General features: G+C 51.2%; 1 protein-coding gene across 3 annotated transcripts in view; it reads left to right on the top strand.

The window, feature by feature from the left end:
- Window positions 1-19386, top strand: part of GPR68 (G protein-coupled receptor 68) — a 19940-nt gene extending 554 nt beyond the window's left edge. The window contains exons 1-2 of one of the 3 annotated variants that reach the window (XM_011949414.1): window positions 8272-8774; window positions 16741-18434. In XM_011949414.1, the coding sequence (XP_011804804.1) occupies window positions 16840-17967 (1128 nt within the window). In that variant the 5' untranslated portion in view covers window positions 8272-8774; window positions 16741-16839 and the 3' untranslated portion in view covers window positions 17968-18434. Of the gene's footprint in view, window positions 1-8271; window positions 8913-16740 lie in introns of those variants that run through there. The other 2 variants (XM_011949413.1, XM_011949412.1) reach the window with 2 other exon arrangements.
- Window positions 19387-26213: the final 6827 nt, after the last annotated feature.

Raw genomic sequence — 26213 nt, forward strand, 5'->3', positions numbered from 1 at the left:
CAGGTTAGCAGCCACCCCCTCGGCTGGCTCCGCGGCCACCTGGTAATTACTCCCGCCCCCACAAAAAGTGCGAGACACCGCGAGCCCTTCATTTCCCAGCACCGGCCATTCCGAGTCCGTTTGGGCCTTTCTGTCCCCCAGATCTGCGCGGCCCCTCAGGGCAGCCTTGAGACCCGGACGGCACCCCCTGCCTCAGAGGAGGGGAGAGCTGGCTCACTGCTTGGTCGGCAGGGGCAGCGCCGGGGGTGGGGGTGGGGTCCCTGGTTGCAGGCCCCCCGCCCCCCCCAACTACTCCACCAAGCAAATGGCCCAACGGAGGCAGCAGGGTCCAAGTGGTCCTTCAGCTGGAGAACAGGGGCTGCGGTGGCGAAAGGGCACAGGCAGGGGGGAGAGCCCAGCATTGGAGCCAGAGGCTGCGTACCTTTGGGCAGGTAACTTGCTGTGGCTGGGCCTCTGTAAAACTGAGATAAGAAATACTAGCCATTGTCACCTCACTGAGGTGTGAGGCTGGTTTGAGAGTCTGCACATCTGAGATGCTATAGTTACGTTTGGCTTTACTCCCTCTGCCCCCACCTCCACACACAGGATTGCTTCCAAAAGGAGGGAGGGAAACAGATTCCTGAGCTCAACAGTGGAAGTGGAGCTGGACAGTGAGGATGCTGTGGACTGTATGACTGTATTGCCAGCCCAGTTCCAGAACCAGATAGTCTAAGTCCAATCCCAGCTCTTCCATATTTTAGAGTTATTACTTTGGGCAAGTCGCAATTTTTTTTTTTTTTTTTTTAGATGGAGTCCTGCTCTGTCGCCCAGGCTGGAGTGCAGTGGTGCAATCTTGGCTCATTGCAACCTCGACCTCCTGGTTCAAGCGATTCCCCTGACTCAGCCTCCCCAGTAACTGGGACTACAGGCGCCCACCACTATGCCCAGCTAATTTTTGTATTTTTAGCAGAGACGGGGTTTCACCACGTTGGTCAGGCTGGTCTTGAACTCCTGACCTCAAGTGATTCACCTGTCTCTGTCTCCCAAAGTGCTGGGATTGCAGGTGTGAGCCACCACACCCAGCCCATGTTGTCTCTTTCTAAGCCTCTGAGTTTCCTGTGAAATGGGCATCATAGTAGGGCGATTATGGGATTGCACAGGTGAAATCCGACCTTGAAAGCCTTGCAATGCCCTCTGAATGTCAGCTCCGCCCACTCTTATTATTACTATCATACCACACGCTTCTGGGTAAGGTGCACATGGTCAGAAGAAAAGACTCAGCCAACAGGAAACCAAGTGGAAAACAGGTTCAGAGAAAACAAATGCAAAGTGTGGTGGTGTCCAGAGGTTGGTGGACTTCAGTGGGTGGACCCAAAGAGGGGCTGGTGACTGAAGACCCCGGAGGGAAGGAGGAGCGCTTGGCACCAGCCACGATGAGGATGATGATGATGGTGGTAGAGGAATAAGCTTTAGCATCAGAATTCCTGTTTCGTCTTTCCTAGCTGGTTGGCCTCAAACAAGATATTTTAATTTTCTGAGTCTTAGTATCTCCTAGGGAAAGTGGAGATGATAATACACCTCAAGGAATTGTTACACAATTTGAAAAAATTTGAAATCAAATAATTATATGAATAAATCCAGCACATGATAGCCCCTAAAGTGATTTGGGGGGACAAATAATTTATGCTTCTGTTATCTATTGCTGCATAACAAACCATATTTAAAGATATTAGCTTAGACCGGGTGCAGTGGCCCATGCCTATAATCCCAGCACTTTAGGAGGCCGAGGCAGGTGGATCACTTGAGGTCAGGAGTTGGAGACCACCCTGGCCAACATGGTGAAACCCCGTCTCTACTAAAAATACAAAAATTTGCTGGGCGTGGTGGTACATGCCTGTAATCCCAGCCACACAGGAGGCTGAGGCAGGAGAATCGCTTGAACCTGGAAGGTGGAGGTTGCAGTTAGCCGAGATGGCACCACTGCACTCCAGCCTGGGTAACAGAGCGAGACTCCGTTAAAAAAAAAAGAAAGAAAGAGAAAGGAAGGGAGGGAGGGAAGGGGAGGGAGCGGAAGAGAGAGCGAAGATATTAGCTTAAAATAACATATTTATTTTGCTCACAAATCTGTGATTTGGGCAGGGCTCGGTGGGGATGGCTCATCTCTGCTTCTTGGAGCATCAGCTGAGATGCCCCTACTGGGGCTGGGGGATCCTCATCCAACATGACATACTGGTATGCAAGACAAGTCAAACCTGGCTGTCAGCTGGGGGCGCAGCAGGAGCTGCTGGCCAGGGTTTGGTTCCGCTCAATGTGGGCCTGTCAACGAGGCTGCTTGGCTTCCTCACAGCATAGCACTTAGGTTTCAAGAACAATTATTCCCAAAAGACAGGAAGTGGGAACTGCCAGTCTCTTCAGGCTTAGCCTCAAAAACTGGTACAGCGTTGCTTCCACGCTATTCTGTTGGTCAGGCAGTCAGAGGGCCTGCCTAGGTTCAAGGGAGGAGACTTAGACCCCCACCTCTTGATGAGGAAAATCTCAAACAGTTTGCAGCCACCTTGGGTCTGCCACAACTTGAGTCTTCTCTTTTGCATTTTTTTTCTGGGCGCTATGGTGATGAATTAATCTTTTGCAAAAGTTGAAGTGTTTCTCCCAGGAGAGGACCTGCAGAGACAGAGACCTGGGCCGTGTCACACACAGTCTATTTTGGTCAGAATCAGTATCGCTGGACCTGACAGGGCTGAGGGAGCAGGAATCCTACCCAGTGGGCTCTCTAGCCCTGGAACCTCTGAGGCTTCAGTCTCCAGCTTTGTCAACCCTGGGTCTTCAAAACAAGAGGGAGAAGCCAATGAGAGAGCAATTTGGATTCAAGAAAATAGATTTGACCGGGTGGCCGGGGGTTGAGTGTAATGAGCGTCTTCGAAGCTCTCCAGTCGCTGGAGAAGTCTGTTTGTTTTTCAAGAGGGCTGCTTCCTGTGTGTTTGGAGTGACTGTTGTCATACATTATTAGGTTACTAATTGATGGGCTGGAGCGCTCTGCAGGCAGTGGGGGCAGCAGGCCCCAGGGATTGCCATGGCAACCTCCAGGTCTGTGGTCTGTGCTGCAGCTGCAGACAGGAGACATGCCCCAGGCAGCTCAGACCTTCTCAGACCACAGGCCCTCCTGGCTGGAAGTCCCCGGTTCAGCACCAAGCCTTGGTGGAAATGCACTTCCGCTTAAGGCCACCCACTCACACTCTGAGAGTCCAAACCAACCCTCTTCTTGTTGCCTCATCCTATATCCTGACTGTTTCCCTCAGATTGTTAGCTTTTGACTTCAATGTTAGCCACGCTGGCCTTCCCAGCAGGCTACAGGAAGAAGTAGAATTTGGATTCCTTTATTCACCCAAACATTCGGCATGTTTTTGGTGTGCACGGTCCCTAGCAAAGAACGAAATAGATCCAGCTCCTCCTTCCCCAGGCAGCTTCCTGTGTAAAGGAGAAGATAGGCATTACCCAATAGTCATACATATTTCCATGCGTTACATTGGTAAATATTAAAATACAATGATGGACCAGGTGCGGTGGCTCATGCCTATAATCCCAGCACTTTGGGAGGCCAAGGTGGGCGCATGGCTTGAGCTCAGAAATTTGAGACAAGCATAAGCCACATGGTGAGACCTTGTCTCTACTAAAAATACAAAAATTAGCCAGGTGTGGTGGTGTGCGCCTGTGATCCCAGCTACTTGGGAGGTTGAGGCACAAGAATCGCTTGAACTCGGGAGGTGGTGGTTGCAGTGAGCCAAGATGGTGCCACTGCACTCCAGCCTGGGCAACAGAGGGAGACTTGTTTCAAAAAATAAATAAATAAAAATAAATAAATACAATGGTGGAACCAATCCCTTGCATATACTAAAAATTTTTTTAAAAATACAATGGGCTGGGCATGATGGCCCATACCTGAGTCCCAGCTACTGGGGAGGCTGAGGAGGGAGGATTGCCTGAACTCAGATTTTTGAGGCTGCAGTGAGCTATGATCGCACCACTACACTCCGGCCTGGGTGATAGAATAGGGACCCCATCTCTAAATATTAATTAATTAAAAATGAAAACACAGTGAATTCAGACATTGAATTGAATCCCAGCACTGCTGCTTGCTTGCCAGCTGTGTGACCCTTGGTCTTGGATAGCCCTGAGCTTTCAGTGATAAAGCTGGGATGATATTTACCTGGCGGGTTGCTGTGAGGCATCAAGGCAGCCTATGGAAAGCTCAATGCTTTGCATATATTGGCGGCCCGAGACAGGTGAGCACCCACCCTGCATGCCCTTGCTCAGCACCCGTTTGTCATTCACCTCAGGCTGCCTTCCTTCTGTGTGAAGCGTGTGTGAGGAGCCCTTATCCCAGCTCCCTTGTACCACAGTGATAAAAACACTCAGAGCTCATCTTTTCCCTCCCTCCCTCCCTCCCTTCCTTCCTTCATCCCTCCCTCCCTCCCTTCCTTCCTTCCTTCATTCCTTCCTTCCTTCCTTCTTTCTTCCCTCCCTCCCTCCTTCCCTCCTTTTCTCTTCCTTCTTTCCTTCCTTCCTTCCTCCCCTCCTCTCCTCCCCTCCCTCCCTTCCTCCCTTCCTTCCTCTGGGTCTTTCTCTGTTGCCTATGCTGGACACTACAGCCTCAAACTTTCAGGCTCAAGGGACCCTCCCACCTTAGCCTCCCGACTAACTGGGACTACAGGTGTGGGCCACCACAACCAGCTAATATTTTAAACTTTTGTACAGGCAGAGTCTCACTTTTTTGCCCAGGTTGGTCTCAAACTCCTGGTTTCAAGTGATCAATCCTCCTGCCTTGACGTCCCAAAGTGCTGGAATTACAGGTGTGAGCCATCATGCCCGGCCCTTTCCATTATCAAGTATTTATTTAGCCCAAACACTTGTGCAGCATTATAGCAATTGCCATGGGGATACAAGAGATAAAGGTGGTCCTCAGTTCATGTTAGAAGGGCAGAATCTCAGACTCTACCCGAGACCTACTGAACTGAACCAAAAGCTACACTAACAAGATACCTAGGAGATATATAACACATGCACACTAACATTTGAAAAGCAGCGTTTTTGTTTTGTTTTGTTTCGCTCGAGACATGGTTTCACTCCAGTCGCCCAAGTGTGATCTCAGCTCACTGCAACCTCCGCCTTCTGGGCTCAAGCAATTCCCCAGCCTCAGCCTCCTGATAGCTGGGACTACAGGCACATGCCACCGCACCCACCAATTTTTTGTATTTTTTGTAGAGACGGGGTTTCGCCATGTTGCTCAGGTTGGTCTCAAACCCCTGAGTTCAAGCAATCTGCCTGTCTCAGCCTCCCAAAGTACTGGGATTATAGGCATAAGTCACCTCACCCAGCCAGCACTATATAGGGTTTTAAATAAGTATCACATGGTGGGTGTGGAAGGCAGAATAATGCCCTCCCTAAAGAGGTCCAGTTCCTAATCCCTGGAACCTGCGACTGCATTACCTTACATGGCAAAGGGGGATTAAGGCAGCAGGTGGAGTTAAGACTCCTAATCAGCTGACCTTAAAGTAAGGAGATGATCCAGCATTGTCACAAGGAAGGACCCTTCAAAGTGGAAGAGGGAACGTGAGGGTCAGAGGAGGAGATGTGATGTGGGAAGGACTCAGTCGACTGCTGTGGGCTTTGAAGTTGGAAGACACCACAAGCCAAGGAATGCTAGAAGCCTCTAGAAGCTGGAAAAGACAAGGAAGTAGATTTTAGAGCCTCAAGAAAGAATGCAGCCCTGCAGACTGTAGTCTTGATTTTAGCCAGTAAGATCCATGTCATGCTTTTGACCTCCAGAACTGCAAGATAAGAAATGGATGTTGTTTTGGCCATGTGCAGTGGCTCACACCTGTAATCTCAGCACTTTGGGAAGCCAAAACAGGTGGATCACTTGAGGCCAGGAGTTCGAGACCAGCCTGGCCAACATGGCAAAAACCCATCTCTACTAAAAATACAAAAATTGGGGCCAGGCATGGTGGCTCACGCCTGTAATCCTAGCACTTTGGGAGGCCAAGGCAGGCAGATCACCTGAGGTCGGGAGTTCAAGACCAGCCTGACCAACATGGAGAAACCCCATCTGTACTAAAAATACAAAATTAGCCAGGCATAGTGATACATGCCTGTAATCCCAGCTACTCAGGAGGCTGAGGCAGGAGAATCGCTTGAACCCGGGAGGCAGAGGTTGCCGTGAGCTGAGATCACGCCATTGCACTCCAGATTTGGCAACAAGAGCGAATCTCAAAAAAAAAAAAAAAAAAAAAAAAAAAAAAAAATTAGCTGGATATGGTGGTGCATGCCTGTAATCCCAGCTACTTGGGAGGTTGAGGCAGGAAAATTGCTTGAACCCAGGAGGTAGAGGTTGCAGTGAGCCAAGGTCGTACCACTGCACTCCAGCCTGGGCAACAGGATAATCCCTGCCACACAGAGTTGATGTAAGGATTAAACAAAGGATCGGGAAGGTGCTCAGTACAGCACCTACTGCAAAAAGCAAATGCTGGGGAAATGGTAAAGGCAGCTCTTGGTAGCAAGCCACTCCAGGCTCCTTCTTAACCCCTCGAGGGCCAGGCACGTGAGAGAACATGGGCTCTTTTTTCTCTTACTGAGCTAGCATTTCACAAAGACCTGGGCTCAGCCGATTTGAGTAAAACCAAAGAAAGTTTCACCCCTCCTTCTTCATCCCAAAGGCATGGTCCTTCCTCCAGGTGCAGTAGGGCACGTGGTGCTCGCAGAGGGGCTGGGGCAGCTTGATGGCCCCTGGCGGTGCTGGAGGTGGGCCGGGACACCATGCCATTAGTGGTTCCTGCAGGTATAGACGATGATGGTGTAGACGGCCTGTGTGTGCACACCCTGTTAGGCCGGGTCACCCTGTAGAGGGCCAGAGGTGCTCTCTCTGTCAGGTCATGTCCTAGGGGTAAGCCAGGCAGTCACTGCTAAGTCAGTTCTGTGCTCCTAACCCCCGAGTCCTCCTATATGACATCAGGGAGAGCCAGCCACATTTCCAAAACTCAGAAATAGCACGTGTGTCTAAATGCACACTACTGCACCACAACAAGTTGAAGCCTTTGCTTGTAACATAAGGCCTACAAGAAGCAACTGACATAGGAAACTTTTTTTTTTCTTTTTTTTGAGACAGAGTTTTGCTTTTGTCATCCAGGCCGGAGTGCAGTGGCACAATCTTGGCTCACTGCAACCTCCACCTCCTGGGTTCAAGTGATTCTCCTGCCTCAGCCTCCCGAGTAGCTGGGATTACAGGCACATGCCACCACCCCCAGGACATTTTTGTGTTTTTAGTAGAGACGGGGTTTCACCATGTTGGCCAGGCTGGTCTCCAACTCCTGACCTCAGGTGATCCACCCACCTCGGCCTCCCAAAGTGCTGGGATTACAGGGGTGAGCCACTGCGCCTGGCTGGAAATAGTTTTTAAAAGGCCTGCTATATGGTAGCATTTGCTTGGAGGGCCCAGGCTCCACTGAAGGGGATTTCCTTAGACCCTCTACCAGCAGAGCAAGGGGAGTGGAGCCAAGGCTCTTGGCATGAATAAGATGGGCATGTTTTAAACTGTGTTGGTCCCCAGATCAGGGACCTAGCACAGGGCTCTGGCCGCTTCCGGCAGGAAGGACTCGCGCCCCCAGTGGCCCCAAGCACCATGTGTGTCTGTTGGCTTCCTGGCTCTGGCATTGTAACTTATAATTAGCTTCCAAGGAGCCTGCCTTGGAGGGAGGTGGTTACACCAAAATGCTGGGCCTTTTCATCCTCCGTGTTATGTGTGTGAGGGAGTTTAGTAAGTGCTCCTGAGAGCCAGAAGGCCCCCCGTGGCCAGAGCCCCGGGCTTGGTTCCTGCTCTGGGGACTGACACAGTTGCAAACATTGATGCCCACCCTATCCTTACTCATGCCCAGAGCCTTGGCTCCATGGCCTTCACTCTGCTGCTCTGCCAAACAGGATCCTACCTGCTTCACCACATCCATGGTTCCCCACCCTCGCTGCCCTTTAGAACAGTCCAGGGAGCTTTAAAGCCATTGATGCTGGCACCTCACTTCCAGGAAGCATGATTTAACCAGCCTTGGGTGGGGCCCGGGCATTGGTTTTTTTTATAGGCTCCCAGGTATGTTCTCATGCACGTGGCCAGGGTTGAGCCCCAGTGACCCAGATGTTGGCAGCTTCCCCTGCCCTTGCCTGGATCCTGGTATCCTGTAGGTGCTGAAAGGTGGCTAGAATTAGCCCACCCCCTCCTCTTGTATCTCCCCACCATAGTCCTGAGGGCACCTGCCCCTAGCTCAGGCTTTCACATTCCCAGTGAGGCTGCTCACTGACTGGGTTGCATGGAGAGCAGAGGAGGATGCGTGGAGAGAGCCATTCCGCCGCCCTCAGCCTCTGGCTGGCGAGTGGTTCCTCGGCAACCGCCCAGCCTGACACCAGATTGGAGTTCACATGATTCTGCCTCAGCTCGGGAATGGGCAGCCTCCAGCTGGGGATTTTCTAGCCGGAGCTGGGAGGTTCAGGCTGTGGGAAGTCGCTGGAGGGAGAGCTGGGGTCGTGGTTGCAAGGGTGCCCAGGCTCCTGCAGAGCCTCTGCAGGAAGCCCAGCTGTTTGAGGTTTGAGGGCAGAGCCCAGCTGAGGCAGGCAGAGTCAGAGGGGACTTGTTTCAGACTCCCCCTCAGAGGACTCCCTGCGTCCTGATTTCAGCAGCTGTCTGCTCCTCACCTGTCTTCAGAGACCGCACCGCCTTCCTGGGGCCCTGAGGCTCTATGAGAAGCTGGAAAGCACAGGTGGGGGTCCATCAAGCTGTTTCCAAACTGCGGGTTGTGACCCATTCATGGGTCAGTAAATCAACTTCGTAACTCATGACCTGCATTTTAAACATTGAAATAGAATAGAAATGATCAGAGTGCGTGGCAAGAAGTAGGGTAAGTATTGCTTTGGGAAAGTTTGTTGTTTTGTACAGATGTGTGGGTGTGTGTGTGTCTCTGTGTGCTGGGTCGTGATGTCAGGTGTATTTCTTGCTACTGCTTGTGATCCAGAAAGTTCAAAGGCAGCAAGCTGGTGCCTAGACACCTGGGTTCTGGATTCAGATCCACCCCAACTAACTGTGTGAGTTTGAGCCTCCCTGCTTTAGCCTCTCTGGGCTCAGGTTCTCAGAAATGGCTTAGCAATGCCAGCCCCACCTGACTCACAGGGACTTTGTGAGCCCAGATAGGACTGACCTTTGAAACAGTGACAAGGGTTCTAGAAGTCAGATGCTATGGTCCACGTGGTTGCTGGAGTGAGGCGATCTGGGGGGAAATAGGGACTAAGGAAAAATGCATCCTGATTTTTCCCCATCCTCAGAGGGAAAAATAAAGCACTTTCAGAAAATGAAACAGTCTTGTTTAAAGCATGCAGAGGTTTGGCTAACTGAAGGAAAAGGAAGCTGGGCCCGCGGGAATCTCCCCAGCTCTTGTGGGTTTGGGGCTCCGTGAGCAGCCCTGGCATCGTGAGTAACTGTCTGTGCGCGTGCCGGTGTGTGCCTCACGGAAGTGGGGGTGAGTTAGATCATTATTTATGTGCTAGCTGGAATCCAGCAGTTAGGCACCTCTGCCTTCTGACTTGGGACGTGCAAGAGACTCCTAGCTTAGTCAGAGAGGCCTTTCCTTCCTGTTGGGAGCTTAATTTCTCTTGGTCATTGAAGTCCTCAGAGGCCTCTATGCTGATTTGCATTTGCTAAAGATTCGCTTCCAGGCGTTGAGTCACTCTATAGTTTTTCTCAGTTTCTTAGCTGGGTAATAAAGTGTTATTTTGATTCTTTTCCCTAATGCCCTCCCAAACCACGGACTGGACACATGGCTGGTTTTCCTCAGTGGGCGTTGAAAACATGGTTGACCTGCTAAAGCGTAGTCCAGGTGAAGGGGGTCAGTCCCGGACCAAGCCTGGTGGCCATTGCTGCGGCATCTGTGAGGACTGGAGCTTGGCTGAGCTGGCGGCTTGAGGGTGTTGGTTCCAGGACGATCATGATAGTCAGCACGGCATCAAGGAAAGTGTGGACCAATCCGAGTTCCAGACCTGGCCTGCCGCATCTCACCTGCGGAGTCTTCAGCAGGTTGGTTCATCTCTCTGGGCCGCAGTTTCTGCATCTGTAAAGTGGGTGCTGATGAGAGTGGTGGCGAAAGAGACAACAGACATTCAGAAACTTGCCTGGCAAGTGCAGGGCCCTCGACAGACGTGGCTTAGTTCTTCCATATATCTATGTTTTTCCATTTACGGAATATTTTTTCCATCCACTGTGTTCTTTCATTTTCGAGGAGCAAGGTTCCTGTGGAGATGAGGTAGAGGGCAAGTCGGAGTTTCCAGCTGGGGGTGTCTGTCCTCAGGGAACGGTAGAAGGGAAGGCACTGGTGAAAAATCAGGACCCTCAGACCGGCTCAGGCAGCCTGAGCAGAGAGGGGACCACGGTCATTCCTCCTCCTCACTTTCCTGTTTCTATTAGTGATACCCCCACTGTCCCAGCACCCAGCCTCAACCCCCCACCATTTACCTATCCACTCACTCACCTATCCACCCACCCATAATCCATCTGCCACCCTTTTCCTCATCCATCTATCCTTCTTCCCCTCACCTGTGCATCCATTACACATTCATCCACCCACTTATCCACCCACCCACCCTTCCGTCAACTCACCTATCCACCCACCCATACATCCACCTGTCCACCCGTTCACTCATCCCTCTATCCCTCTACCCCTCACCCATGCATCCATTTATATATTCACCCATCCACTTATCCATCCGCCCACCCATCTATCCACTCACCTCTCCAGCTGCCCATACGTCCATCTGTCCAGCCATCCAGTCATCCACCTATCTGGCTACCCCATCCCTCCATTTACTCATTCACCCACCCACCTCTCCACCATCCATCCAACGAGTAATTTTGGGGAGGTTATAAGGACCAGGCACCAAGAAAAATCTCCGATTGGCCCCTGGTTGTTCCCCACCTCGCTTGTAATTACTTGCCAGTTCTACAGCTGTTTCCTCTCTCGCCCTGCCTACCTCATATTCAGATCCAGTCACACCAACCTACTTTCAATTCCGCAGAGCTGCCCCTTCTCTTCCTGTTGCATTTCGGCTGTTTCCACACATTTTCCACAGGTAGAAACTCTCCTCTGCTTGGGCAGCACTTTGTCTTTCTCCTGATCTTACTGTAACTGCCGATGCTCAGGAAGGCCTTTCCTGACAGGGTGAGGTCCTCACCCATGAACCCTCACAAAATCCTGCACTCTCTTTGTGAGCTTGTTTCACTTATCCTCTCTCCTCCCCCTTAAGACTAAAAGCCACTTGTTACTAGGGGCCAGTGTCTAGTGTTGTGCCTTCCGTATAATAGATACTCGGTGAGTATTTGTTGTATGAATTAATACTTGGATGGATGGATGGATGGATGCGTGAACGGCTTGATGATGGATGCATGAGTAGATGATTGGAGAACCATGGAAGTCTTTGCCGCAGGGTGTGACTGGCTTAGATTTCTGTTTAGAGGATGGCTTTGAGGATGGTAAGATGGAGACAGGAAGCAGCCCAAGAGGAGGCTGTTGCACTGACTCTGGGAAGGAGCTCTTGACCAAGCCCATCTAGGGTGCTGACGAGAGAGCTGAACAGGAGGAGATGGATGTAGGAAATACTTAGGAGTTGAAATGGTAGAACTTGGAAATTAACTGGATGCTGTGGATGAAGATGTGGGTGAAAGCTGAAGTCCAGCCATTTTTTGACATAAGTGATTGGGCAGGTGAGGATGCCCCTTCTAAGAACAGACCAGTGGAGAAAATGATGGACCCAGCGTGGGCCTCACTGAGCGTGTCTTGTGAATGGCAGGAAGCCGGTTATGCCTCCATCCTGGGAGAGACCTGGGAGTCATCAGAGTGTAGGTGGGGTTGAAACCACGGAGAAGCAGCCATCCCACAGAGAGTGAAAAGGGCAAACCAGTGTTGAATGTGTGTGGGTGAGCTGCCGCGGCTCCCGCCATACACTGCCTTGCATGCTGGTAATTTGTGCATGGGACATTCCTGTCTTTCGAGCTTGGAGGTTTCTTGAAACTGGGAGCCATTTCTTGCATTTTGTTTGTTTTGAGATGGGGGGGTCTCACTCTGTCACCCAGGCTGGAGCACAGTGGCATGAACTTGGCTCACTGCAGCCTCAACCTCCTGGGCTCAAGCGATCCTCCCGCTTCAGCCTTCTGATTAGCTGGGACTATAGGTGTGCACCACCACAGCTGGCTAATTTGTAAATTTTATGTAGGGACAGAGTCTCGCTATGTTGCCCAGGCTGGTCTTGAACCCCTAGGCTCAAGTGATCCTCTTGCCTCAGCTAGTGCTGAGATTACAGGGGTGAGCCATCACACCCGGGCCATTTCTTGTGGACCTCTAGGTCCCCCATGTCTAGCTTGGTGCTGTGAACATCGGAGATGCTCTACACACACTTGTGCAGTGAAAGCCAGGGTACTGGATAGTTCAAGCTGCTTCATCTGTCTGACCTCGGTTTTCTTATCTCTAAAATGGACACATCTCTAAATGGCTGTTTTTAAAATTGGACGAGAGAACAGAAGTGAAAAGCTCTGTAAACTGTAAAGTATTTTGCAAATAAAAGGTGTAAGTGCTCAGGTTTAATGGCTTTTTCTGGGGGCCTTGAATCAGCCGGGAGACATCCCAAGGGCTGTGACCTGGTTGTGCCCACAAGGTCCCGCTGGATCACATTCCCCTGCCAGTTTCCTCGGTTTCCCTGCCTTGGGAGCTCTTGTAGGGCATGCACTCAAGAGCTGAACCCTGGACCTTCCAGACTGTCCTAGCACCTTGCTACTCAAAATGTGGTCCATGGGTCGGCAGCATCCACATCACCTGGCAGCTTGTTTGAAATGTAAAATTCCTGAGCCCCAGGCCAGACTCACTGAGATGAGGCTTAGCGATCTGGCATAACAAATTCCCCAGGGGATTCTGATGCACCTAAGTTCAAGCACTGCAGCGTTAGAATACCAAAACCCTCTTTTCTCTCCAAAATAAACGTAGGAGGTGCTTTCATCTAAACGCAGTCCATGTTTCTTCTTTGTTCTGTAGGCTTGAATGTTTCTGACTTTGGTTGCCAGAATTAGCTTATTGTTGGCCTAGGGAAGAGGAAGCACCACCCTACACGTACATACACCCACCACTCGTAAACCATAGCCTGATGACGCTCGGTGAATTTCCAAGATGACTGGTTGTGCTTTCGTGGGGGCTTCATTTGCCGTTTGGGGGGAGCCTGGGGGCCTGCGCTTTTATGAATGGATTTTATCTTCCTGTGGGTGGATTTTGTGTGGACTGTGGAGAACCTGAAGTAAATTCAGAAAGAGGAACGGCCTTGGATAGGTGCCTTGGGGACCATTCGGGGACATGTGCTTCTGTGGATTTCCTCATATGGAAGTCTGGCAAAGCACTTGGCCCCACAGGTGTGAGCTTGCAATTCAGGGACAGGCGGACTGACAAGAGAAGGTGACTAGGGCCGAATTCTGATTCACTGGGCTGTGGGCAGAGTTTTGGGATCATGGACTTCAGCTGTTCCTTCCCCCCTTTTTCTCACCACCAAAACATACAAATGAAAACAAACAAACCCAAAACCCACAGTTGTGCATGGCTGGTGGAAATGTAAGATGGTGCAGCCACTATGGAAAACGGTAGGGCAGTTCCTCAAAAAATTAAAAATAGAACTAACATATGATCCAGCAGTACCAATTCTGATTATGTACCCAAAAGACCTGAAAGTGGGAACTTGAACAGATCTTGGTACACTCATGTTCATAGCAGCTTTATTCACAATAGCCAAAAGGTAAAAACAATCCCAATGTCCATCGATGCAACCGTGGACTATTATTCAGCCTTAAAAAGGCAGGAAATTCTGACATGTGCTACAACATGGATGAATCTTGAAGACATTATACTACATCAAATAAGCCAGACACAAAAGGACAAATGCTGTCTGATTCCATTTATGTGAGGTACCCAGAATAGTCAAGTTCATAGAGACAGAAATGGTGGTTGCTAGGGACTGGGGAGTTATTATTTAGTGGATACGGATCACCTGAGATGGGGAGTTTGAGACCAGCCTGACCGACATGGTGAAACCCCGTCTCTACTAAAAATACAAAATTAGCCGGGCATGTTGGCGCATGCCTGTGATCCCAGCTACTTGGGAGGCTTAAGGCAGGAGAATCGCTTGAATCTGGGAGGCGGAGGTTGCCGTGAGCAAGATCATGCCATTGCACTCTAGCCTGGGTAACAAGAGTGAAACACCGTCTCAAAAAAAAAAGAAAGTGGCTAAAATGGTAAATGTTATTTTACATGTATTTTACCACAACGAAAACAAGGAGCAACTCCCTTCACCGCCATCACTGGAATTCTAAGCTAGTGCCCTGAAGAGGACGGAAGAGGTGAGTCAGAGACTGGGAGTCCCTGTGTTCTGGGAACTGAAAGGCTGGGAGGTGAGTCTCAGGCGGAGACTGTACATGGCAGGCAGGTGGGATGTGAAGCAAGGAGACCTGGATTCTAGCAGCAACGTGTCCTTCCTCAGGCTGGCTTCAGGCAAGTCACTTGCCCTTTAGAACCGTAGTTTCCTCACCTGGAAGATGGGAAGTGTCGTTCACCTATTCATCCAAGAAGTTTTTTTTGTTTGTTTTTGAGACGGAGTCTTGCTCTGTTACCCAGGCTGGGGTGTAGTGGCATGATCTCAGCTCACTGCAACCTCTGCCTCCCGGGTTTAAGTGATTCTCATGCCTCAGCCTCCTGAGTAGCTGGGACTACAGGTGCCCGCCACAACACCTGGCTAATTTTTGAATTTTTAGTAGAGACGGGGTTTCCCCATGTTGGCCGGGCTGGCCTCGAACTCCTGACCTCAGGTGATCCACCCGCCTCTTCCTCCCAAAGTGCTGGGATTACAAGTGTGAGCCACTGCGCCCCACCAAAACATTGTATTCCATCTTGCTCAAACTTTTTCAAATATCTGGAATCTTCTTTGTTAAATTCTCAATAATAAGAACTTCTTTATTTTGAGATGGAGTTTCACTCTGTCGCCCAGGCTGGAGCGCAGTGGTGCAATCTCGACTCACCGCGTGCTCTGCCTCCCGGGTTCAAGCGATTCTCGTGCCTTAGCCTCCTGAGTAGCTGGGATTACATGAGCCCGCCAGCATGCCTGGATAATTTTCAGTAGAGACAGAGTTTTGCCATGTTGGCCAGGCTGGTCTCAAACTCCTGACCTTAAGTGATCTGCCCACCTCAGCCTCCCAAAATGCTGGGATTACGGGTGTGAGCCCACTGCATCTGGCCAATAAATAGGAACTTTTCACCGATTCCAATAAGATTATAATCTCTTACTCCTCCTCTTTGCTTCTGGAAAAACAATGCCCTGTTTGCATACCCATTATTTGATGTGGCCCTGATACTAACCCCCAAGGGCAGGTGTTTTTATCTCCATTTGGCAGGTGAGGAAACCTAGGCTGAGACAAGGTAAGTGACTTGCACAGTCTGTACCTGGCTGGCCTGGCGCTCACGTCCTGGGTCCTTGGCCCAGAGCTTTCCCGGAGCTCCATGGAGGAGAGGAGAGGTAGCTCTTGCTGGGTCAGCACCCAGGAGTGCAGGCTGTGCTCGTGGGAAACTCTGCTTTTGTTTCTTGCCAAGACGTGGTAAAATGTGGACAAGGTTGGGCCTCTTCTGGAGAGGCCCCCATGAGGGGCGGTGGCCTCAGTGTCAATGGACCTAAGTAGTACATTCCTGTGAGCAAATAGGACAAATGTGAATGCCGCCTATTGCTGTGGATGAGGAGGGTGGCCGGTGCTGTCGCGTGTGGGTTAGAATTGATCTTTGCCCCACGTCTCCCTGGGAGAGCAGGCTCAGGGTGGGCACATGCTCATAAGAACCTCCAGCCTTCACTGCACTCCAGCCTGGGCGACAGAGTTAGGCTCCGTCTCAAAAAAAAAAAAAAAAAAAAAAAAAGAACCTCCAGCTTTACTTGCTATAGCAAGGGAGCAGGAAAATATATAAACAATGGGGAATAAATAGGCAAAGCCGGGGAATGGGAGGGGAGACGTAAACTACCCTATAGTGTCTTGGTATGTGACCCATTGGGATATATTCTTTTTTTTTTTTTTTAATTGAGACAGAGTCTCCCCCTGTCACCCAGGCTGGAGTATAGTGGCACAATCTTGGCTCACTGCAACCTCCGCCTCCCAGGTTCAAGTGAATCCCCTGCCTCAGCCTCCTGAGTAGTTGGGATTACAGGTGTCCACCACCATGCCCAGCTAATTTTTGTATTTTTAGTAGAGACGGGGTTTTGCCATGTTGGCCAGGCTGGTCTCGAACTCCTGACCTCAAGTGATCTGCCCACCTCGGCTTCCCAAAGTGCTGGGATTACAGGTGTGAGCCACCGCGCCTGGGGCTCCCATTCAGATCTATTCTTCTTGTTATTTATTTATTTATTTATAGAGACAAGGGCTTGCCATGTTGCCCAGTCTGGTCTTGAACTCTTGAGCTGTTGAGCCCGAGCGATCCTTCCGCCTCCCAAAGTGCTGGGCTTACAGGTGTGAGCCATCATGCCCGACCATTCAGATACTCTAGTTGAATTGGAGTTGGTGGGCTAGTACACCTTCTAAATTAAATGAGCAAAGAATTTAGAATGGTGCCTGACACACAGTAGGTGCTACATACATGTTAGCTACTATTGTAAGCCTTTCCTGCCTCTGACTTTCAGGGTCTTGCCCACCACCAGCGATGCCCAGCCCTTGGTAGAACTTGAACCACCTTCTATAAACAGGATGGCGGTGGAGAGACAGGCCCAGTCCCTGAGCCCATGAGGAGTGTGGCCCCTTCAGGCCCAAAGATGGGGAACATCACTGCAGACAACTCCTCCATGAGCTGTACCATCGACCACACCATCCACCAGACGCTGGCCCCGGTGGTCTATGTTACGGTGTTGGTGGTAGGCTTCCCGGCCAACTGCCTGTCCCTCTACTTCGGCTACCTGCAGATCAAGGCCCGGAACGAGCTGGGCGTGTACCTGTGCAACCTGACGGTGGCCGACCTCTTCTACATCTGCTCGCTGCCCTTCTGGCTGCAGTACGTGCTGCAGCACGACAACTGGTCTCACGGCGACCTGTCCTGTCAGGTGTGCGGCATCCTCCTCTACGAGAACATCTACATCAGCGTGGGCTTCCTCTGCTGCATCTCCGTGGACCGCTACCTGGCTGTGGCCCATCCCTTCCGCTTCCACCAGTTCCGGACCCTGAAGGCGGCCGTCGGCGTCAGCGTGGTCATCTGGGCCAAGGAGCTGCTGACCAGTATCTACTTCCTGATGCACGAGGAGGTCATCGAGGACGAGGACCAGCACCGCGTGTGCTTTGAGCACTACCCCATCCAGGCATGGCAGCGCGCCATCAACTACTACCGCTTCCTGGTGGGCTTCCTCTTCCCCATCTGCCTGCTGCTGGCCTCCTACCAGGGCATCCTGCGCGCCGTGCGCCGGAGCCACGGCACCCAGAAGAGCCGCAAGGACCAGATCCAGCGGCTGGTGCTCAGCACCGTGGTCATCTTCCTGGCCTGCTTCCTGCCCTACCACGTGCTGCTGCTGGTGCGCAGCGTCTGGGAGGCCAGCTGCGACTTCGCCAAGGGCGTCTTCAACGCCTACCACTTCTCCCTCCTGCTCACAAGCTTCAACTGCGTCGCCGACCCGGTGCTCTACTGCTTCGTCAGCGAGACCACCCACCGGGACCTGGCCCGCCTCCGCGGGGCCTGCCTGGCCTTCCTCACCTGCTCTAGGACCGGCCGGGCCCGGGAGGCCTACCCGCTGGGTGCCCCCGAGGCCTCCGGGAAAAGCGGGGCCCAGGGCGAGGAGCCCGAGCTGTTGACCAAGCTCCACCCGGCCTTCCAGACCCCTAACTCGCCAGGGGTGGTAGGGTCTGCCACGGGTGGGTTGGCCTAGCCTGAGTCCCCCGCGGGTGGGGCCACGTGAGGCCTGAGCCTTCAGCCCACGGGCCTCGGGGCCGGCCACCTCCTGCTTCCCCCAGCACCAGTGCCGCTTTCTGCGGAGGCAGCGAGGCCCCTGTGACTCCAGAAGTCTGCTCTTCCTTGCTGAGCCCGCTGGGACCGCCGAGGATGGGAATAAGCCCCCGTTGGCTCATGGTGTCCTCTGCTGCGGCTGCGATGTGGCCAGGCTGGGGCTGCTGGTGGGGGGAAGACAGTGAGCTGCGCTCCCTGGCCTGCTTCCCGCAGTTTGTGCATGGGGAGTGCGAGGACTTGGGGGGTGGGAGGCTGGGCGTTCACCTGCCAGGGCCTTCCAATGCCACCGTTGTCACAGACAACGCCTGTCCAGGTGTCCCGGTGGGATCAGCGCTGGAGCCCCGCCCACAACAGGGTGGGAAGGGAAAACTAGAGGGGGAAGGAAGGCAGGAGGGGAAAGGAAGGGAGGAGGGGGAAGGAAAGGAGGAGGAGGAAGGAAAGGAGGAGGGGGAGAAGAAAGGGAGGAGGGGAGAAGGAGGGGAGAAGGAAGGGAGGGGGTGTTGGGTTGGGGGAGTGGGGGTAGTTATAGGCAGAGAAGGACCCTGGCTTCAGCCACAGGAACTGGGAGAGCCACCTGCTGCTCCAGAAGACCTGCCCACCTCTACAGAAATGCTAGCCCTTCAGACCTTCTGGTCAGTGGGCTGGGACCAGCTCTGACTGGGGATGTCCTTCAAGGCCTGGGACTCCAGTTCCTCAGAACCAAGAGGCTACCTGGGCTTCCTCCAAGAAGGGACCAGTGGCTAGGAGCAGAAGTTGGCATCAGTAAACATTTCTGGAATCTACCAAAGGGAGGCCCAGGTAGAACCCCTTCCTCAGTCTCCCTTCCCCTCTTCCCCCCAACTTTTAAGAGGTTGATCCTTTGTCGGGGATGCCCAGAGGCAGACAGCCCAGGTTGGAGGTGCCCCAGGGAAGGGTGCTCACAGTGGGCCCAGGGATACACTTGGCTTCGACTGCACAGCCCCTGATCAGATCCTTGTGGAGGGTGTCCGATGACTTGGGGAGGTTCTCTTCCCCTTCCTAGAGGAGGAAGTGACCAAGTTTGAAGGCAGCAGAAATGACCACACAGCCAAGAAGAGCCCATGCAACTCAGCCCAGGATCTTACTGGGTCAATGACACTGGTGGAAGCCTCCATGCCTCCTCATTCCACAGCACCTCCTCCTATGTTGACCTTAAACACCGGCTCCCCACTGATACAGACTGGGATGAGCTGAGGGCACTCTCATTTACTATCAAGAGTTGTATTTTTGTATTGTCCTCTCTTTTTGCCAAGTCTACATGTGTTGACTGTGCAATGGATTTATGTAGCCAACTTCAGTCTGCAAATAAAGCAAAGTAACTGGACACCTTGGGAGTATGCTGCAGTCCTTATGGGGTAGGGGGTCTTCAACACCAGGGGGTCTAGAGGGTCCTTGAAGAATCAAAGGAGTCAGGAAGGGGCAGAGGTTGAACTTCTCAGGGCAAACTCAAGCAGAGCAATTAGGGATTTGCACTTGATTACCCAGAAAATGTTCAAGGACACAGTCCTGGAGTGAAGTAGAGCCTTCTCTACCTCCACTTGAGATTCATAAAGTGCCACCCAGCTCTACAGTGTGGTGTTGCAAATTTGCTCTGTGGTTTAATTTGGTCAACTCCCTTTTGAGGATAGAGCCCAGTCATGTGGTTTGGAGAGTATCACCCACTCTGTCCTTGGCCACATGACCCCTTGTATCTGCTAGGTAGCTGCTCCCCACAGTGAGGGAGGGCTCCATCAGACCACCCCCTCCTCACTAGAGAAGATTCCCAAAGCAGAAGGGCCTGTTGCATTCATCTCTGTGGGGCTGTCCTCGGTGACGGGGCTTTGTTTGGAGAGATCCACATTTGCTGACCTGACTCTTTAGGCTGGAGCATCTTCTCAACAGTGGCATATGCCATGTTTATCACTGAGGATTAACTGCATCATATTAAAACGTAAATTTGATCTTGGTCATTTAATCCCTCTCTGGGTCAGGCTCCTAGAGTCCTGGAGTGTTCCAGAAGAGTAGATCCTTCTTCTAAACAGACTAAGTAAGGACAATATTGGGGATTATGACTCCTTTCTCTCCTGAGAGGATGGGTGGAAGAAAAAGTCCATCTGGTTTGGAAGGTGACAGAAGCCATTAGGATTTATTTCTTATTCACCAGAGTTGTTTCGTCAGATGAGGGCTCATCTTCCTGTTTACACATAGGGCTCATCTTCCTGTTACACACACTGGTCTGTGGGTTGGCCAGACAAGAGTGGGAGAAATTTTCAGCACGAAATACATCCCCATCTGCTGATTCCTCTGACTGTTCCAACCAAAAGAGAGCCAGACTCTGACCCTCTTGGCTTGTTGCTTTTCTGAATAACCCGCTTCTTGTAGCTGGTGATCCTGAAGCCTCCATCCCTGGAATTCATCTGGCAAGACAGTGGTCCCTGATGATACTATGATTTGAATGTCCCCTCCAAAACTCAGGCTGAAATTTCATTGCCATTGTAACTATGCGAAGAGGTGGGATCTTTAAGGGATGTTAGGTCATGGATTAATGCTGTTATGATGGGAGAGAGTTTGTTATCGGGGGAGTTCAGCCCGCTTTTTTTCTCTCTTAAGAGCTTGCTTGCATTTCTGCTTTCTGCCATGAGATGACCCCTGCCAGATGCTGGCACCATGCTCTTGGACTTCCCAGTCTCTAGAATCATAAGCCAAAGAAATGTATGTTCTTTATAAATAACCTAGTCCATGGTATTCTGTTACAGCCATAGAAAATGGACTAAGACAGATGGCATTAATCCTAAGGTTATGATGGTGCCCAGTACTCTGGGGAAATGTTGGGATTTCAATCCCATTTGCTTTAATTCAACAACTTTCAGAAGAATACTGCTAAATTACATGTTAGATACCAGTGCGAGCATATACCAGAGACGTCATAATATCCAGTTCCCTCTCCATGAAGCCTCCTCTCTGCATTCCCCAAAAATGATAGTCCAGTCTCTCTACAAATGCCGCCAATGACAACTCACTACTACCCAAGACGACTAATTTCAGGGTTGGGCAGAAAACTTCATGCAAAGTCCAATGAGAGGCTGCTTTCTGGCAAGTCTTTCCCAAAGTGATGGCAGTGATTCAGGTCCTTCCATCACCAGAGTCCATCATCTTGGGGTCTTCCCTTTTCACCCACACAGGTAAGGGGAAGCAGCAAAAAGAGAATCTCACAGGGGTTTTTGGTCAAGTGTGGAAATGGCGAATATCCCTGCTACTCACACTCCATTGGTCAGATCCCAGTCATGTGGCCTCAACCTAACTGCAAGTGAGGCTAGGGAAGGTAGTTTTCCTATGGATGCAGGCAGAATTGGTGAGCATCTGGCCATTCTCTGACAGGCAGCTCTTCAAGCCACCTCAACTTAACAGGTTTTTTGTTTTGTTTTGTTTTGTTTTTTTGAGACAGAGCCTTGCTCTGTCACCCAGGCTGGAGTGCAGTGGCACAATCTTGGCTCATTGCAACCTCTGCTTCTCAAGTTCAACCAATTCTCCTGCCTCAGCCTCCCAAGTAGCTGGGATTACAGGCATGTGCCACCACACCCAGCTAAATTTTGTATTTTTAGTAGAGAAGAGGGTTTTGCCATGTTGGCCAGGCTGGTCTCAAACTCCTGGCCTCGAGTGATCCACCTGCCTTGGCCTCCCAAAGTTCTGGGATTACAGGCATACGCCACCACATCCAACCCTAAACTTAAGAGGTTTTAAGCGCCCACCTTCCTGTACCTTCATCTAAACAAAATCCCCTTCTTCAAATGTGATGCCTGGAATGTGAAGTGAGACCAAGTCTGTCTGACCTGCCCCGTGGAGAACAGGCCCATTTTCCTCTCTGCTGCTTTACTTCTGGTAAGAAATCTTACTGCTGACACACATTGAGTTTATGTGAATTGCTGGTAAGCCACATCCTCTCCACCCTGCCTAGAGGCAGTGGTTTTTTGAATCTAAGAGTTAGACTTCATTGTGCAGCCAGTGGAAGCCACATGGAGTGGGCAGGATGTAGCAGAATGCAGTGGGCTGGACCAAGTTGGGACTGGTGGTCAACAGAGCCCGTGCAATGAGGGGCAAGGAACAACCTCAGAGGAATGCCTTTCCCTGCTGAGTGATGGAGGGGCCAGAGGACCTCCAGGAGACTAAGGAGCCCTGACCTGCTTAGCTGGCTCACTTGTCTTTGATCCACCTCCTGCAGGGTCTGTGTGGCTCATTCTCTCCTCTAGGTGCCAAGGTCCCCAGCCTGCCCTTGTTATCCATGGAGCATCCTGTGCACTGTTCACCAGGACTACCTCCCCTCAGTGTTCTTGGAAATGCCCGGCGATGCTTCCATGTCCCACAAATCCATTCTGGTTGGCACCAGGCCCATATCTCACCTTAAGCCACCCCATCATTCCCTGCATGTCATCTCCTATCCCCCTGTAACCAGCTTCTTCAGGCTGCAGCCACACTCACCATGGCCACCCCATGGATACAGGTGCTTCCCCCAAAGCACAGTCAAGGCTAGGATAAAAGAGCAAAGCTGAACAAAACTTTACTAAAGGTCTGAGCAGGAGTCCTATAGTGGAATGGACAAGCATCAAAACTGGATTCTGGAACACAGAGCTCCTGTGGTTCTTGGGCTAGGCCCTGCTAAGGGGTCTTCTCCTGACCCTCCCTTCCACCCAAGCGCCTGATGTGGGAGCATGGGCCTGACTCTCCCTGTAGCGGGAATGTGTCACTGAGTCTAGGACCCTTATTCTCAGCTTTTTCTGGGCTCAACCTGGTGTCAGCCTCTTTCCCAAAGAACTGGAATTCCTCTCCCTATGAATTTTTGCCCATAGTGAAGATAACCCATTACGTGGTTTTATGCCTGAGACTCCTCCATGCCAGAAGAGAATTCTGCTGTTACTACTGCAAAACCAAAGGCACATTTGTGTCTCCCCCAAAACATGTTAGAAGCGTGCTGGCAGCTTTACCATAGTGAGGACTTCTCTCTTCTAGCCATCAAGATTGCAGAAACCAGCCGCGCATGGTGGCTCACGCCTGTAATCCCAGCACTTTGGGAGGCTGAGGCGGGTGGATCACGAGGTCAGGAGATCGAGACCATCCTGGCTAACAAGGTGAAACCCCATCTCTACTAAAAATACAAAAATTAGCTGGGCGTGGTGGCAGGTGACTGTGGTCCCAGCTACTTGGGAGGCTGAGGCAGGAAAATGGTGTGAACCTGGGAGGCGGAGCTTGCAGTGAGCCGAGATTGCACCAGTGCACTCCAGTCTGGGTGACAGAGCGAGACTCCATCTCAAAAAAAAAAAAAAAAAAAAAAAGATTGCAGAAACGTCGGGGTACACTCTCAATCAGAGGCCCTTGCTACATGGAACTCTGCAGTCCCAAATCACGGACAAAAATCTTAATTGGAGGACATGTGACCAGGGAGGCTGCAGAGCTGAAGTGGCTTCACTGAGCCATGAGATGCCACAGAGGCCCATGTGGTTGAGTTCTCAGGATGTCGGAGGTGTCAGCCCTGCTGCCGCACCAGCATGAACACAGCCCCTGCCGGTGGGAACTCCCCTAGAATGACAAGGGAGACCTGGAGAGCCCCAACCCCAGCGGCTTCCGCCCAGGGCTGCATCACGCCCCTGCATAGGGAGAACCGCAGTCAGTCCCAGAACCACTGTGCTACATCCTAATGCTTAATTAACTGCTGCGTGTACAATGCGGGGTTCATTTTCACCCTGTGTTCTATTCTCACAACTGTTGCTCCTTAAAGGATGAAACTCAACCTGTTTAAGGAAATGAAGGAAAACTAAGCAGGTTCAACAAACATTTGGGGTCATGGCTGCCAAGCTGGACTCCCCTGATCCGGGTGAGTCAGCTGTCACTCAGCAGTGCAACCAGCACAGGATAGTGTAAGAGTGTAACGGGACACTGTCAGTGACTCAGTTTCTAATGCTGTTGGGCACTGTGCAGTGGGAGCTTGTGAAAGCGATAAGGGCAAGTGACTGGAGTTGTTCAGGAGGACTCTGAGCCACCCGAGCACTGGACGGGCCTGACTCACCCACAGGGTAAGGCTGCCCTCCTACACAAGGGTCCGGGCTCAGGGGGTGCAGGGGAGCAGATAGAGAGGAGGTGGAATAGTGTCAGGGTGAGGTGAGGGGCAGCAATGGTGATAAATGTTAGGCTCTTCAAAGGACCTTTTGCCAGCCGGGTGCGGTGGCTCAAGCCTGTAATCCCAGCACTTTGGGAGGCCGAGACGGGCGGATCACGAGGTCAGGAGATGGAGACCATCCTGGCTAACACGGTGAAACCCCGTCTCTACTAAAAATACAAAAAACTAGCCGGGCGAGGTGGCGGGCGCCTGTAGTCCCAGCTACTCGGGAGGCTGAGGCAGGAGAATGGCGTAAACCCAGGAGGCGGAGCTTGCAGTGAGCTGAGATCCGGCCACTGCACTCCAGCCTGTGCAACTGAGCGAGACTCCGTCTCAAAAACAAACAAACAAAAAGGACCTTTTGCCTTAGTAAACAAAATGCTGTTTGGAAAAAAAAAAAACATTTCAAAGGTATAAATATTTTGGTGGTGGTAGGAGTAAAGCTTCTGTAAAGCCCAAAAACTTCATAAATATATATTCTACATTTGTACATTTTACCATTTTCCTTTTTTGATACAAGGTCTTGCTATGTCACCCACGCTGGAGTACAGCGGTGTGATCACAGCTCACTGCAGCCTCAAACTCCTGGGCTCAAGTGATCCTCCCACCTTAGCGCTATGAGTAGCTGGGACTACAGGTGCATACCACCATGCCTGGCAAATTTTAAAAACTTTTTTTGTAGAGATGGGATTTCACTATGTTGTCCAAGCTGGTCTCAAACTTCTGGGCCCACAGGATCCTCCCGCCTTGGCCTCCCAAAATGTTGAGATCACAGGGGTGAGCCACCGTGCACGGCTGCTTGACTGTGTCCTAATCATAATAGTACCCCCTCATCGCAGGGAATATGTTCCAAGATCCCCAGTAGATAGTACTGAACTCGATGCTGTCAGTTGGAACACATTTCTGTTCACATCTTCCACCCACACATGTAATGCCTTTTCCCTCTTAACTAATCACTTACCACACATTGTGGCCAGAACTTTTGCAGCTTGAAGTTTGACAACAAAACTAGCACACGTTTCTTTTTCCTTCTCAATTCTTTTTTTTTTCATTTTGCTTGTTTGTTTTGAGACAGTCTCGCTCTGTCGCCCAGGCTGGAGTGCAGTGGTGTGATCTCGGCTCACTGCAACCTCCATCTCCTGGTTTCAAGCAATTCTCCCGCCTCAGTCTCCTGAGGAGCTGGCATTACAGACACCCACCACCACACCCAGCTAATTTTTTCTATTTTTGCTAGAGATGGGGTTTTATCATGTTGCCCAGGCCAGTCTCAAACTCCTGAGCTCAAGTGATCTGCCCACCTCAGCCTCCCGAAGTGCTGGGATTACAGGCGTGAGCTACAGCGCCTGGCTTTTCTTTCTTTTTTTTTTTTTTAAGAGTCTCACTTAGTCGCCCAGGCTGGAGTGCAGTGGCTTGATCTTGGCTCACTGCAACCTCCATCTCCTGGTTTCAAGCGATTCTCCTGCCTCAGTCTCCCGAGTAGTTGGGATTACAGACACCCGCCACCAGGCCTGGCTAATTTTTTTTATTTTTGGTAGAGACAGGGTTTAACTATGTTGTTCAGGCCAGTCTTAAACTCCTGAGCTCAAGTGATCTGCCTGCCTCAGGCTCCCAAACTGCTGGGATTATAGGAGTGAGCCACCAGGCCCGGCCTCCTTCTCAATTTCATGGATAGAAAATTCATTCTTACCATAGATCTTAGTAGCCTCAATATATGAACTTTTTCTTTATTAAGTCAAGAACTTTCACCTTTTCACTTAAAGGAAGCCCTTTATGGCCTCTCTTTGGCATATCCAAATTGCCAGCATCCCTACTCTTGCACTTTGAGGACATTACTAAGTTAAATAAGAGGGGCTTGAATATAAGCACTGCAATACCATGACAGTGGATGTGATCACCTGCTGAGTGACTAGCAGGCGGGTGGTGTCTACAGCACTGGTACCCTGGACAAAGGCAGGATTCATGTCCTAGGTAGGATGGAGCAGGATGCTGTGACATTTCATCACAGTATTCAGAATAGTACACAA

Source organism: Colobus angolensis, unplaced genomic scaffold (assembly GCF_000951035.1).
Source record: "Colobus angolensis palliatus isolate OR3802 unplaced genomic scaffold, Cang.pa_1.0 Scaffold3, whole genome shotgun sequence".
Taxonomy (NCBI): domain Eukaryota; kingdom Metazoa; phylum Chordata; class Mammalia; order Primates; family Cercopithecidae; genus Colobus; species Colobus angolensis.